This window comes from Lycorma delicatula, chromosome 1, assembly GCF_047948215.1.
Source record: "Lycorma delicatula isolate Av1 chromosome 1, ASM4794821v1, whole genome shotgun sequence".
Taxonomy (NCBI): Eukaryota; Metazoa; Arthropoda; class Insecta; order Hemiptera; family Fulgoridae; genus Lycorma; species Lycorma delicatula.
Genome location: NC_134455.1, coordinates 275,511,327 through 275,527,903, shown reverse-complemented (window position 1 = coordinate 275,527,903; position 16,577 = coordinate 275,511,327). Strand labels below are relative to the sequence as shown.

At 29.4% G+C, this 16,577-nt stretch overlaps 1 protein-coding gene across 1 annotated transcript in view; it reads right to left on the bottom strand.

Annotated features, from left to right (window-relative positions):
• The window catches only part of LOC142332106 (NACHT and WD repeat domain-containing protein 2), a 224,458-nt gene that overhangs the window by 24,743 nt on the left and 183,138 nt on the right, over positions 1-16,577 (bottom strand). The window contains exons 22-25 of the mRNA XM_075378333.1: positions 15,131-15,350; positions 7,989-8,207; positions 6,379-6,525; positions 547-755 (exon numbers count right to left, since the gene is read on the bottom strand). Coding sequence (XP_075234448.1) covers positions 547-755; positions 6,379-6,525; positions 7,989-8,207; positions 15,131-15,350 — 795 coding nt within the window. The remainder of the gene's footprint in view (positions 1-546; positions 756-6,378; positions 6,526-7,988; positions 8,208-15,130; positions 15,351-16,577) is intronic.

The following is a 16,577-nucleotide window of genomic DNA, read 5'->3' as shown; positions in this document are numbered from 1 at the left end:
ATACATCAATGCAGCTTTTACTGTTTTTTCTGTCCTAAAAGCCAATAAAATATATTAATGAATGGTTCAGGATCACTGTATCATAGGTAATTATAAAAAGCAGCATTTAATTATTAAAAAAAACATTAATTATAAAAATCAAATAAAATTTCTTGTAGCACAAATAATTTACTTTTTAACAGCTCTATGCGATTGATCTGCAATACAACATTTTGATATTAAAATTTAAAAAAAATATTATTATAATTAATACGTATTCTTTATTGCATTTATTGGAAAAGAATCACAGGTAAACACTAATCGAGCAACTTTTAAATACATTTAACCGATTTTTTTAAAGAATGAACTAATTTAAAATAAACTGTAAGAATTTAATAAATTCGCTAATAATTAACTGGATTTTTTTTGGGAGCAAATTTTAAATATATTTTTTTGTTCATAATTAATTTATTTATTCATTTCTACTGTGAAATATTTTATGTATATTAAACAGTCAAAAAGTCTAAAATAAAACTAGATTTTATTATTAAATATTTGAACACTAACCTGGTACGGTCCTAACGACTCCAGTAGCAGTGACATTTCTCTGTCCATCAGAACCAGCAGGTCTTGAAATTCCTAGTATTCGTGGTGTAATACTATTTTCCTCCAAAAAGCAAAGCTGTTTGATACCTGGCTGTTCATTTTTGCTTATTACTTGCTCTGTAAGACGATTCCAGACTAATATATTTCCCGACTCAGCGGAGATAATAAACCTGTAATGTCATATATTTCCCACGTAAGAAACTCACTTTTATAAATTTAGTTTAAATTAAATACTCTACTTACTATCTATGTATTTTAATTTTTAGTCGAATGAGTTTAGGTTATATTTATAATTAATTTAATTTAGTATTTGTAGTACCTGATGACTTTTAATTTTATATGTTTAAACTCATCTATTGGTTTAACATATAGAAAATAATTTATTATTCAGATTTTCAGTTGAAATGTATATTTTTAATAAATTATTATCTAACGTCCTGAATTTTATGATAATCATCTGTTTAATTAAAACTATAGGAATTTATTATAAAGCAAAAAATTTAAACCTAATCTTTGTGTAGGGTCTACACATCTTGCGAAACCATGAGCACTCTAATTACGTCATATTAATAGAGTTGCTTTTGAAAATGATAAGATTATTTGCTAAAGAAAAAATACTAATTTTTTTTTTTTTATTAAAAAACCTAAAAGTTAACATTTAACTTGTAATTAAGGCTAGAATTAAGAATTTGTGTTTATTATATTACGAAAACTTTTAAATTTAAGTTGGTTTTTAACGCTATATCTAAATAATAAGTATAGTTTTATGCCAACTGATTAGTAAAAATAAAATTTATAATAAAAGCATTACTTAACTGATTTTTAATTTAAACAGAATGCCTTCTATCAACAGTAAGTACCACTTTAAAATTATTGATTATCAGTAAAGTAGGAAATCTGGACCCAAACCACCTAGAACTGAATTTACTTAAGCGTGTAGATGATTTTGATTATTGAATACTAAGAATAATAATCTGATACGTTAAGCTAGCTTGTATTTCTTAAACTATTAAAATATTATAAATTACTTATTTATTTTATGTGCACATCAGTAGTGGTTTATAGAAAATTCCAAAAAAATGTTAAGTTTTTACGTTAAAATTATTAAAAAAAAACTACAAAGAAAAAGTAAAAATAAAATTTAAAAAAAATCGGTCTATGTAATCCACCTATACATGTCTTGGGAGAACATTACAACAATCGTTTATAAATATCGAGTTATTTATTTACAAATGGTCTAAGACTTCTTTTATTTCAACAAAATGGGGAAGGTACGCATAAAATAGGAATTATTAAAATAAACCGTTCTTGATCTAGATATACGAAATTAATATGGACTTAAAATGTTATTAGATTATTTATCGCAGGGACGTTCAATTTTTTATAAATGTTATAAATATCGTCAAACAGAATTGGCAGCTAAATGATAGGGAATACATTTCTCAAGGCTCTGTTAAATAACCCAAAGGACAGGGTAAGTCAAACGTTTTGTAGAGATATCTTAAACATTTTTTTGAATAATTTCAAATTTACGAATACATTTCTGTTGATAAAGACTCCATGACTATCCTGTACTTTAGTGTGCTCCTGACTAGTTAGGATAATGACTGCAGTTCTGAGTTCTGCAGTTCTGTTCTGGTCTGCAGTCATGATATTGACTGCAGAACATTTACGTATTCCTTATCACAAAATCAAGATATCTATAGGCCTTATTACTTGATACATATTTGACGTACGTAAGATAGGTAAGAACCAATACGTCGAAATATTTTATCTCTGAGGCGCTACTTCAAGTTATTAAATTTACCATATATCTGAAATTATTATATTGTGGTTTACGAGTGAAAACTAATACTTAAAATTACCTGTATTATACTGTAAATAATTAAACTCCGCGCGTCTACATTACTAATATCAATTAGAAATAACAATCGTCTTAAAAATTAACAGGTCTATAAATTCCACGTCATCAGCGAACAATAAACATTCAGGTTTATTAACATAGTAAGGTAAATCGTTAATAAATATCAGGAAAAACTTTCTATAAAAAGTATATTTTAATAGAAATATAATTACAGTGTATGGGATTTTTTTAATTACTCTTTTTGAATTAGCTTTTACTTTTTCTACTGATTTATGAACGATAGAATTTTAGTAAAAATGTTTCTTATTGTTGATGTTGCCATATCTTAATATACATTTCTTACATATTGTCTTAACTAGGTTGCTTATTGATAGTTGGCCTATGAGCAACACACTTCTAAAATTATTTTTTTTAAATACGGACAGAAAACAGCGGAGACAGCGGAAAACAGCTTCGGCCATTGTTAAAATCAGCATTGCTAACAGCACCATAATTCCTAAAAAATCGAAGTAAATCATATTGCTTCTAAGATGCTACAAAGGGGTTAAAGCTAGTAGAGCACTACAATCCTGTACAAAACTGAAAGAAAACTACATGCAGCTTGAAATTACTATTGCCGCTCTCAATAGGACTTATGTACCTAATGCGATAGGACTTCCTTATTCATGAATTTCTAGTAAAACTTTTAAAAATATGGGAGTTGAAATCATGGCCATCCGAATGACCTCGGTGATAGTATGTGGTGAATTTTGTACACGTCTTCGAAGACCACATGGTGCTATCTTTAATAAAAAATTTTCACATTACGAGAATCTTAGAACAATTTCATTTAAACAACATTTTACCTTTTATTAAAAAAATATTTTTGCTGATTAGAGTATCTTCTCCTTTGGGAAGTGTTCAAGTTGGAAGTTCCTGATCGGTTCTTACTGTCATAATTTTATTCTTACAACGACTTTACAAATATCTATGACGATTGTTTACTTACATAATATGCAAATATAAGTATTAAACATCAATGCAATAAAACTTGAGCTACAAATTACTGTTAAAGGAAATATAATTTTTTTTTTTGGATGATTAATTATTCAAATAAGCTTCGAAGCTTGAGCATGGAATTTTCAGTGAACTCTAGAATTAACACTTAATACTATGAATTATGAATACTGCGTTTCTCTTATACAATTAATATGCAAATTTAATTCCAAATTTGCTTTATGTAAGACAAAATAGGCGATTTTCCTAACTTACACACCACTTAACAGAATTAGCGATTTTTATAAATTAATACTGATGTAGCGTATAATGTACTAATTAATTTATGTGTCACTATTTCTCAAAAAAGATACAAAAATGTTTAAATGCCTTGAAGGCATTTGATTTTACATTTATTTAGAATAGTAATCAATAGAACAAAGTAATATTCTGTTATTTTGCATTTAGTTGTTATTGCCTTTTTGCTGGACGTGACAAAGAACTTAATATTCTGGAGTCGCTTCGAGAAATAAATTACGAAGACAAACACGAGAATCTTCCTACTGAATTTAATAACGTTTGATCATTAAAATACTTCATAAATTCTAACGTCCGCATCAAAATGAATCTTAATTATGCTTAGAAATCAAGTTGATTTTATATACTAGTCGGTTAGGTATTGTCTTATTTTATTAAATTTCTCTTGAAATTAATTACATAACTTTAAATGAGGTGAAGTGTAATTAATTTTGCATGTTAAGAGATGCATATAAAATTTTCTGCTTAAGCATCTCAGTCAAGTTTACTTGGTCATGCTTTGGCCTCATTATTTCATTAAAGAAATTATCACAAGTGCTAACGATGAAAGTTTGGAGATATGGTTCCCAGTTGATTAAAAAGTCGCAAATCACGTAAATAAAAAAAAGTCACACCTTTATTTATAAAAAATGTCGCATTTCCCCTAAGCTATTATTAATCAATATATCCACGTTCAGAGCGCTCTTGAGAGTAAGAAGATAATAAATCTCTAGTGAGTCTCTTGGTTGTAGGCAGATTTTTGGGGAAACATTCTTTCTCATCACTCCGTATCGAAATTTGATATTGCGGTTCCTTACTAGGAATCATAGTGGCTTTCCTGACCAAAGTTGTCAAGTCGTACCAAAAAAATTTAGGTATTCCTAACAAACTGTCAGAAAATTCTAGACAAACTGATGGTTAAAATAAAACAATTATGAGATGAAAATGCGCATTTGTTTAACTAAAATAAAATGAAGTTAAGACTGTCTTGCAGATTAAAACATTTTTCAAAAATTTGTAAACATACTGAAGGTTTTATTTTTAGTAAGTTCGGTAAATACTTTTTAAAGAAATATTCTAATTTTATCTTGAACCTCAGAAAACGTCTGATTTTTTACTGTTATATAATTTCATTCATTTTAGTAAAAGTTGCATGATATTTGCTGTGTAGATTAAAAAGGAGAAGAGCTAGGAACTTCCTTACGTTAGATCAGCTGAAATTTTTTTCGAATACTTTTTTGTGGTTTAGGTAAAATTTAACTAAACAGTCTCATCATACAATGGTGGTTGTTCTTGGCGTTTGTTGACAAAAATTTAATGGTAATTTCAACAAACGCCATCTCTTCTAAATAATACCTCAATTAGGTTCTCAATTGTAGATATAAATACCCTTTTTTCGTTTATCAAATTAAGTTTTGATGGATTGATATGAAATTCCAGTTGTCTGGACTTTAATCCGCTTTCATACAGAATGGAATGATATATATTTCATAAGTTAACTCTTCTAAGCATCACTCTGATGTCCCAACTTAAGTGGTTATTGTCATTTGCAGTGTTAGATTTCAAATGAAAATTATCATTTAACATCATATAACATTAACTAGATAATGTTATGTCTAGATGAAATAATTTGCGACTAGGGTAAACCTTGAAGCGGTCCTTCGATGTAAACTGTTAGTCTCTTGCATTATCGTGATATATTTAAGTCTTCTAACATTTTAGAAAGAAATTCATGTTTAACTTCTTTGAGGCATAAATATTATTTTTTTATTTTTTGTAGTAAAAAATAAAATCCGTCAATCCGTCAAATATGAAGCCGCAATCATCCTGAAAAGGGCTTTATGCACATAATTCTTTTGAACCCTCCACGAAACACTTGTGAATTATGGATTGTCACGGATGGAAACAGAGCTAGCTTCTTTGAAATAATTACATTCAAATTATTGCATTAAATAAAAATACTTTCCTTTTGATTATACAAATAAAATAACAAATAAATTTAAGTTTTATAATAAGTAACATTTAAAAACGAAAACCTTATTAAAAAATATTTTAATGTAATTTCTTCAGACATTTTTATGTAACACCTTATTTTAATTATTACAGTATTTCAATATAATTATAGTACCATCCAAGTAGAGTAATTTTTATTCTAACTTAGTGATAACCGCTGCAAACATCCAGTCTAGTCATATATTTCAGTTGCATTGACCTATTTGTATTTTACATAATTCAAACAATACTTTGTCCTGAAATAGACTTAATAAGCTAAAAAAATATAAAAAAATCTAGAAAAACATTTAAATTTTAACATTAATTCATGGTTCACGTTTAAACGAAAACCTAGTCGTTTTAAAACAGATCATCATTAGTCTTTTATATTTTTCTCGCTATTATAAATTGACATGTACATTTCAATTACAAATTAACAATTATAGTATCACATATTTTTTTTACATTACCTTGTAAATAAGTGGCCTTACGTTCAATATAGTGTATTTATTTATAATATACAACTACATAAGAGATAATTACAAATGTAATATTTCTACTAATGTCACTAGTTTAATTTGTTTAGTTCCATAATTTATTTTCTGAACTGTGCTTATATTAACTGCTTAAGTAAATAAGAGAAACGTCTATTAAAATTTACCTACCTTCCATCTGAAGTAATAAGAGCATGAGTAACTATAGCACCTAATGGACTATCAGCTAATTGGCTCAGTAACCGTCCTATCTGCATATCCCATACCCCTACAGCTCCACGTGTAACAGTCACTGCTATTCCCGATGACTGACATATGCTAAAAGAGAATAAAAACTGTCATGCCGAACAAAGGTTTTAAATGAAAGTAATTGTGAATAGGGTATACCATCTTCAGAAAATAAATTTACAATATCTATAGATTAAAACTCATCTCTACTGATTTAAAATTGTTAATAATTTAATTACAAACGACTGCAGTGAAATTTCTTTAATATCGATTATCGTTTAACAACTTATTTTATTCAACACTAACAAACATCATTAACCAATAATTGAAATTTTAAAATAATAATGATAAGGTATTATGATGCTATGAATTACAATTATTTTTATTACAATATGTAATTTTGATCAGAGTAATAAAAATAATAACTAATCTGTGCTTGAATGTTCTCAGCTTACGAATTTGCCTCAACTGCTAATCATTGTTTATTCTTTACATTAAATATTAATATTATTCAATTAATTATAATTAATTGTTGCATTAAGGGCTTACTACAATTTTAACAACAATTTACACAAAATATTTATCAAAAAGAATTATACATTTTCAAAAAACTGTTACAAAGACTCCAATTATCTTCTATACTTTTTATTCTTTTACATTAACTTCTAGTTTGAAAGATTAGAAAATGAACACTGAAGTGATAAAAGGTTGGCACTTACTACAAAGCAAAATATTTTTAATGCGCATAAGTAACATTTGACTGGCTATGAATAGAACGTATAAAGAGGAAAGTAACCCACCGGGTTGGTCAATGTTGAATGCGTCTTTCCAAATCAGCTGATTTGGAGGTCGAGAGTTCCAGCATTCAAGTCCTAGTAAAGGCAGTTACTTTTATACGGATTTGAATATTAGATCGGGGATACCGGTGTTCTTTGGTGGTTGGGTTTCAATTAACCACTCATCTCAGTAACAGTCGAACTGAGACTGTATAAGACTAAACTTCATTTACACTCATACATATCATCCTCATTCATTCTCTGAAGTAATACCTGAACGGTAATTCCCGGAGGCTAAACAGGAAAAAAAAAATAGTAGATCAGATATCCAACCTAAACGCTACTGATGTTGCAAAATATTAATTAAAATCTAAAATAATCACTAATTTCAACAAAAGCAAAAGATAAACAGTTAGGTTTAGTACTCTCCAAAAACCTTCATGGCATTCAAAATAAAATCTTTTTTTAGTCGCATCAGAAATTGAAGACATTAGCGACTTATCAATCTAATGTAACTGTACCAACAAATGTATAATGTTGAACAAACTCAGGCCGACCATTCCTGAGACGTGTAGTTAATTGAAATCCAGCACCAAAGAACCGGTATTTACGACCTAATATTGAAATCCGAATAAAAGCAACTACCTTCATTAGGATTTGAACCTGAGAACTCTCAACTTCAAAACCAGCTGATTTACGACGACAAGTTCACCACTCGACCAATTCGGTGGATTAAAATAATTTAATTTACTTAAAAACAAATAAAAACTCATATACCTTATAGAATCTACTTGAAGTTCATGTCTATCAATAACGTGCACTTGTTCGAAAATATTATTTATATTCCAAACTTTTACAGTACGATCAATTGATGAGGTGATAACCGAATTCCAGTTGGCAACAGTGAGTGCCTCTAATGAAATAATCCGTCCAAAATGAGCATCGAGCACTTTAACCAGCGATCCTTTCTCTAGTGTCCATACGTACAAATTTTTCCTTTAAATGAAATATTTCTGTACATTATTTATTAAGTCAAACAAAGAATAATTGTTAGTGACTAATATTAAATAAAGAGCATAAAAATAAAAAAATCACACTGGAATGGTGTTTTAAATTTTTAATTAATTAATATTTTTTAGAGGTATAATGCAAATAGAAAATATGTAAGTCTTATATAATGATGCTATTCCTCGTGCAGGGTTAAGAAGAAAATAAGATAGTGCGGACATCTAAAGTTACTTAATTAAAACTAAATTCTTTACTCTAAGGCATTAAGCATTGGGATTCTTTCCTTATTTGCTCTAAATTTTTCCCAACAAGACTAAACACTAGATAGTTAACTACTGTTTAAATAGGTTTGGCAAACCATTACTTTGACAAGTGGCCGGCTAATTAATGTAATTTTTTTCCGGATACGTCTAGATTAGTTAGCTGATCTTAGATTTGATTCACAGCACGGACTGGTGCTGTGAAATGGGTCATATTACCTAAGTATTATGTCCAAGGTCATAATAAATTAATTAATTTAAAAAACAAGTTAAATTTAAGTACTTATAGATAAAATTTTAATTAAAAATATTTGATATCTACTATACTACTGCTATCAATACAGTTATTAAATATCTTTTAACTGTGCTTAATGTAAATTCATAGAATGAAAATAAAATTACTTACATTGGCTTAAAAATGAGATAAAACCTAAATAAATTTAGTCCTGTCATCTTTGTTAATCTAAGTTATAAAATATAAATATTTGTAAAGTGCATATTACAGATAGGATTAGTTAGCTAAGATCGATTAACTAATTTAAAACATTTTTCACATGTTCTCATTTTTCAAGTTGCTTTAAATATTTTCTACAAACGGACTGACAATTTTCATATGCAGGTAGTACCATGTATACAACTGTATTTACTATAAAAGATATAGAACGAGTAAACACTCACATAAACTGCTCTCTTTAAACATTTTTTGCACTCTCTCGGTTTATGCTTCTCATCATAATAATGAAACCAGTATCAAACAATATATTTAATTAAGCTATCGTAGGTTCAGTATTCAGTGTCTTTATAATTTGGTATGGAATGCGTTATAAATAACATATAATAGTGCAACAGTAGAAATGACCATGAAACGAGAGTGATAAGACAATGACAATAAAACGATGACAATTTTCCCTACAATGATAATCTACATAAAAGCTATATAAAAGTAATAAGAATACTAAAGAAAATATACGGCTACAATCAAAACATAGTATATAAAAAAACAGATGTCTTCTTCATATTGTCTTCTTTTTGCATATCTTTTTTTGCTGTTCATTTAACTTGACTATTATCATTATTTTTTGCTAAAAATAATGTATTTGATAATGCAACCCACAACATCTACGGCTAACTGCAACACAAATAGAGCTAGTCTACATGGTTTACATTAAATACTATTGAATATCTGAACTCGTTAAGAGTTTCAGATATCAAATGTACCGAGTACTGAACTCAAAGGGAACAAACACACTGGACTTGCACTTTTAAACTGCCTTTATTTGTAAAATAAAAATTAAATAAATCAAACCGTGAAGTAAGTTTATTTTGCACTTTTAAATTTAGTAGGAATGTTTCTTTCAGTTAAAAGGTTTGAAAATTATTTTCAAATTGTTTTGGGGTTTTTGCAGAACTAGCAATTTGTAATGTAGCTGCATTTTTTCAAAACTGCTGTGTGTACCGTTGTTGAGTATAAGATGTACTCCAACAAATAAGGTATCATTTGATTAACGGAAATGATTAAAATGTAAGATAATATGCAATAAAAATCTACCTAACAAACAAAAATGTTTACTGGTGGAAGAAAAAGAATCTGGTACAAAATATTTTTTTTCAGATTGGATTGTAAGTCTCTGATGAAATTTTAATATAGAGTTAGTCTTAACAATTTTTAACATACTTTGTGATTTAAAATCTCTTTTAATTAATGAAGTTTCATTTTTCCATAATAATGCCCTTAAAATCTTATAATTAAAAATTATAACAGAATTATTACAAAATACTAAATTTGCCAGCCATAATTTAAAAAAAAGGGCACGGATGAGACCATAATTTAAAAAAAGGGCACGGATGAGATTTTTAAATAACAATTTTTCATATTTACTTGTATCATGAAAAACGTTCAAATAAACATAAGTAGATACAATTCCACATAATTTCCTACTTAACAATTAACGGAAAGTAACAGACGAAAAATAGACGTTTCTGAATCTACGACTATTTAAAAAATTTTCTTATATTGATGTAAGAAACACAGTAAAGAAATGCGGACAACAACCTTTTTTATACGCCCATTATTATTATTTACCCACTGAGCTCCATTATTCTCACAACTCTTTTCCTGTTAATGTATCCTTTCCTGCTGCTGGTACTACTCACTATCCAGCTGTGCATTCACAATGGAAATACTTCATGCTGTTGGACTGTACCTCTGATATGCTTTTAACTTGTTAGAATCCCTTGCTTCGGCGCAATATGACAAATTTAATATATGCTCAAAATTATCTCTTTCTGTAATTCAGTGTCATTCTTCAAAAATCATTGATTATTTTCCGTGAGAGACCCTTTTCAAGGTCTATTTTTGAGATTTATATGTTGTAGCTTCTTCTGCTGATGATGCTGGCATTTTAAGTTCATATATGTCTTTTTTTACTAAATTATTTTCTGGAATTCTTATATTTGTGTATTTGAATAACAATAACATTTTCGGCTGATATTCTAAAAAAGTTAGAAAAAAACCTCATTTGATGAAGAGCAAAAATAATTTTCCACGGATTAATCTATTAAAAATGTGAAATACGATTTCAAGAGTAATCAGATTTAAACACGATTTCAATCAGATTTAAAAAATTCCACAACTCAGTAACTTTCTGCTAGACTTTTAAAAAAAAAATGCTTTCATATTACTACCCAACATCCAAAAATTAACTTTTGGATGATACTTTTCTGGCATTAAAATGAATCAAAAATAAATTTAATAATTACCCTTTTCACTTATGTATTAACAGTAATAACTTATCACTTATAACAGATCACTTATAATTAACAGTAATTTGCCTAAAATGGGTACTCATAGGCTTGAAATATATTATTTCTACGGTTTTCCCGCTCTTCATACCAGTGTTGGAACTCAGAAACCGGAATATCCTTCAGATGGTCGGTTCAATTTTTTTACATGTTTTCTACTGTTCCAAAATGGTGTCCTTTGAGGTTTTTTTTTAAAATCGGGAACAGGAAAAGTTGCAGGGATTCGAGTCTCAAGTCAGGTGAATAAGGTGGTTGAGGAAATACGGGAATGTTTTTCTTTGTCAAAAACTTATTAATTGAGAGTGCAATGTGACAAGGTGCATTGTCATGATGCAGCATCCAGGTGTCTTTGATGGCTGGTCTCACGCGGACAACTTTTTTCTCGGTAAACACATTCATTTACAGTCTGTCATGTAGGTGAAAACTCCTTATGGACAATGCCATTACGATCGAAGAAAGAAATTAGCATGGTTAAATTTGCTCATTTTTGCTTTTTGGGACGTGGTGAATTTGAAGTGCGCCATTTTTTGCTCTGGCGTTTTGTTTCTGGATCGTACTCAAATGTCAAAAATTCATCACCAGTAATAATATTTTTTAGAAGATCAGGATTAGTTTCAATTCGTCCTAGAAGATCGCGGCACACTTCCACCCTGTTGTTTTTCTTTTCAACAGTGAGTTTTCTGGGACCAATTTTGCACAAATTTTTTTATGTCCAATTCGTTTGTCAAAATTTGATGGAGTGTTTCATGGTTTAAATTCAATTGTTCTTCAGTCATTCTGACAGTTAATCGAGTTAATCGCCGGTCATACCATATCAAGTCTCTGATTTGCACAACATTTTCGTCACCTTTGACGTTAACGGTCTTCTAGAGCGTGGATCATCCGCAACTGATTCCTGGCCATATGAAAATGCTTTAAACACCTAAAAACTTGGGCTCATGACACAGCGTCATCTCCATATGCCCTTTTCAATTTTTTAAAAGGTTCCGTAGCATTCTCGCAGAGTTTAACACAAAACTTGATTGCACAACTTTGCTCATAATTAGTATCACTCATTTTTGTAACGCACAACAAAAATTCGTTTCACGAAAAGTTTGTTGTCTCACGTGGCAACAGTAGACTAAGCATATTAATACCTAATATAAATCAGCTGTACATATAAGAGAGTTTACTAGAAAGATAAGGAAGATATGTTTACTAGAAATTTTACGGTGTTGCCACTTTGGCTGCCAAAAAAAAACTAGTCTCATTACTCTACTTACAGACCTCGTAAATTTATCTTTTCGTATTACTTTTGTCTTAAACTCAAAAGTGAAAACACATTATTGGTAAATGCGTTACTTATTAACTAGTTTTAAACCTGACCATTAACCAATAATACATGGAATAATTGATGACTTTTAAAAATTGAAACATTTCCTGACTACCAAATTTAGATCTTTTGCGCATGTCAATTAGGATGTCTGAAGATCTCCAAATTTATTTCTGGAACCTAAACAATCTTTTAAAATATTCCACGTCTTTTACAAATGTTACTGATTAATAAGTAGTGTAGATTGTATCTCATGAAAACAAAGATTCACTTTAGTATCAGTTGAAATTGTAAGACAATAACAAACATTTATCTAAACATATTTTCATATTCTAAACAACTGAAGAGTTTTCAGTTCAATCTGTATGATTCTTCTACAAGTATTCTAGTCTTACATTTTGCCAATTGCACGAATTTAGATGATTTGATTCCTTTCCTGTTTGAAGAGAAAGTTCCTTTTACCCCTTTTACGTTTCTTCAATATTAAACATAAGATTTTTTTTAAATAAAGATGCGATCTACAAAATTTTCCTTGTCACGATTGCAGACAAAAAGAATAAAGACGAATTTTAAAAAATGTACTAGAAAATAAACATAATCTTTTTTATAATTCTTCTTCAAAACTGAGACTCAAGCCTACATGATTGCGCAAGGAGCACAGGCAGTCCGTAGATAACGCGTAGCACGCGGTCCAGTTCTATTTTAATTCATTAGATAGTTAAGGTCAGACAGTTAAATACCCAAGGGGAGTAACCAGTCCACTTTGAGTAAACAGAAAGAAGTTGCTGAATAACGGATCCTCGATCTTTTACAGCGCTCACATGAAGTCAATAATGATCTGCCAAGCTTTAGAGGTTGGAATAAGTATATCTTGGTTATAAAAGTATATTAATTTTAATATGCAGGAATTAAAATGTATCTTCGTAAGACAGGACAATGACATACGTCATTTTGGATACTTGTGTATCCATTATAAAGATGTTTTCGAATTATTTTTTTCGAATTTTGCATTCAATAATGCTATACTAAGCAGCTACCCGGGCTCATCATATGCAATATGAAAGCTGCAGAGACACTTTGTTGAAAGCCAGACGTCTTCTACTAATAATCCGCGGTTACAAAACTGTTTTAGAGAGGCTGTTTCTATAATAAAAAGAATAAAACAATAGATATCATGCCTCCGAGCTTAAATTACGTTATAGATATAAATTGGAAGGTCAGTTTAACTCAGATGTTTAATTGAAGACCACGGGCTTGAGATTTGGCAGATTAAGTGCAGTGAATCTTCTGACGGGGGTTGCATGTTTGGTATTTTCCGTATTGAGACAGGACTTGCAATTTGCAAGATGGGTATGTTACAATTGATGAGTTATAATATCTCTGGCAGGACATAGCGCTTTTAGAGACTAGTTAGCTTTTTTCTTTCTTTTTCCTGATTAGCCTCCGGAACCACCGTAAGGTATTACTTCAGAGGATGAATCAGGATGAAATGTATGAATTTAAATGTATGACCGGAATCATCATTATGTGGATGTATTTTACTTTAAGGGAGGATCAGGAAATTTTTGTAGGAAAAGATTAATTATTAAGTTTTACGTAGTCAAGTTACCTAGTGTTTTGTTGTATTAAGAAGCGCTAGTTTAGAGAAGAACTTACGTTGGAATACCGTGGTCATTTAAGGAAAGTGTTACTGATTTAGTCATAATCATAGTTTAAGTCTAATGCAGAGTTAATTGATAGTTTACTTGAAATGCAATGGACGTCTGAGGAAAGATGTTAGTATCATAAATAAAATGATTAAAAAGATAATATTAGATGGTATAAAGAAACTTGGGGCAAAGTGCGAAATTTCTTTTATTGTTTTGAATAACACACCAGTTTTGTTGGATATGAATTTGTAACCAGTTATTACAAGACTATGAAGAAGTTTTACTTATAATCTTATAATAGTGAACTGGATTAATTGGAAGTAAAAGAAACATTCTTCGATGAGATATTTATGTTAGGCGCGGGATTCCCACTTCCACGATACAGCTAGCAATTGAGAGGGTGACGGTTACCGATTTTGTAGGTCGGAAGAAAGGTATCTAAAGAAGCCTTGCTGAAGGGGGAAATTAAAGCGAATTCACTGATGAAAATTTCTAATGAGATGGTTGCATCAATGGCAACCTGACAGATACCTAGCTGATAATTGCAATAATCAGTGTTTGAAAATTAATAAAACGACTTCCAATGAAACCCATTAGAAAGGAGGTTGTAGTGGGATGACCGGAATTTTCACAAGATAGTTCTCTCTCCTAGGGGATTAGTGATGTCCCTTAATAATATTCATATGTTCAATATTATATCACGTTCCCTGTAGATACAGTACTTTTAAACTCATGGTACTTAAAAGTACTTCTCAACTTAACTCTACAAAGTATTTGCTTCTTTATTTTTTCAGTCATTTGGATAACTATTGAAGTATTTGGTTGACTATTCACGTAAAATATATCTTGTAGTTTGCAAGCTTTGGTAAACTAGTACAAAGATTTTACCTCACTCCTGCAACGCAATAATCTCTTGCAGCGGACAGCATGCAAGAATTAGATTGAAGCATCCGGGTTGAGATATTTCTTACGCCGTGTGGTAACGGTAATACCGTCACCTTTTCTTCAGCAATTTCCCATACAACAAAACCGTTTGCTGTTGTTCCTAGAACTACTTCTTCCGCCTTATCTAGTTTAAGCTGAAGCAATGCCTCTAATTCCTCATTATCTAAACAAACAAATAAATAAAACAGATAAGGAACAAAATATAACAAAAAATAAATGTAAAACATTTTACATTATCTCAAAAATATGGATAAACTAAGTTAGTAAAATCATAACACGATTATGATTTTACTTACAAGAACCATTTTATTATTAACAAGTAGGAATAAATAGATAATATAACTAAGGTTTGAAAGCTTTATTGGCAAACCAAGTAAGTAGAAATAACCAAATATATCAAAGTATTATTATAAGATTAATTTCGGTAGAGATATTATGAAATTACGTAGTAGAACAAATTGCAATACTATTAAAGAGACACGACGATCCAAAAGATATAACTAGCTTTATAACCAAGCTGCTCATTTGAGAAAATTCATACAGTTTTAATTTTAAAACTTAATGATTTATAAACTTAATCATGTAAATTTATTTCATAAAACTTATTTGAGAATTTCACAGTTGTTAAGTATAAAACAGTCATTTTTTATTATTAAGTAGAAAGGAAGTAATTACGAAAAATAGAAGATAAAAATGAATTTTTTTAAATGTTTCAATTACATCGGCTTTGAGACCATACAGTTCGAATAATTTCCCTTCAGGAAGATATTTCATTATATTGTTTGTGTTTTTTAACTGCAGTAAAGTTGGAGCTTTCTAATGAAAGAGATATAGGAGTAACAGTAGTTTGAAAATAATACTAATCTCCGTTCCCAAGAGAAAGTGAAGTAAAACCTTGTTTTCATTTCACCACTATAATCTTCCATTATAATTTTGTAGCATACGTTAAAAAAATAGGTCATAAAATATAATATACCATTTCTTTTCTACATTACTTTATTAAAAAACAATTTAAACAGTAAAAGAATAAGAATATTTACACAGTATAAGAATGTCGTTTGTATTCTAGAAAAATATATAAAAACATTTTTTTTTTTACGTATCCGATTTCTAATCTCTACATTTTTAAAATAATCTGAAAAAATATCTCGTTAGTATATAAAAGTAGTTATTTCATTCTCACTGTATTTTAAAGTTAGAATTGTCTTGTGGATAGTAAGCCGTTTGAAAAATTCCCATTCTCCCCAATTAATTGTTTTTTCTGTACTTATAAATAGACCGAGTCATCATATTCTAATAGCGTCAGGCTTATTAAAAATGTTATGTAGTAACTTCCAGATGTTGGGCGTCACAATAAAAAAACTCTCAACTTAGAAGTAAGCAAAAAACT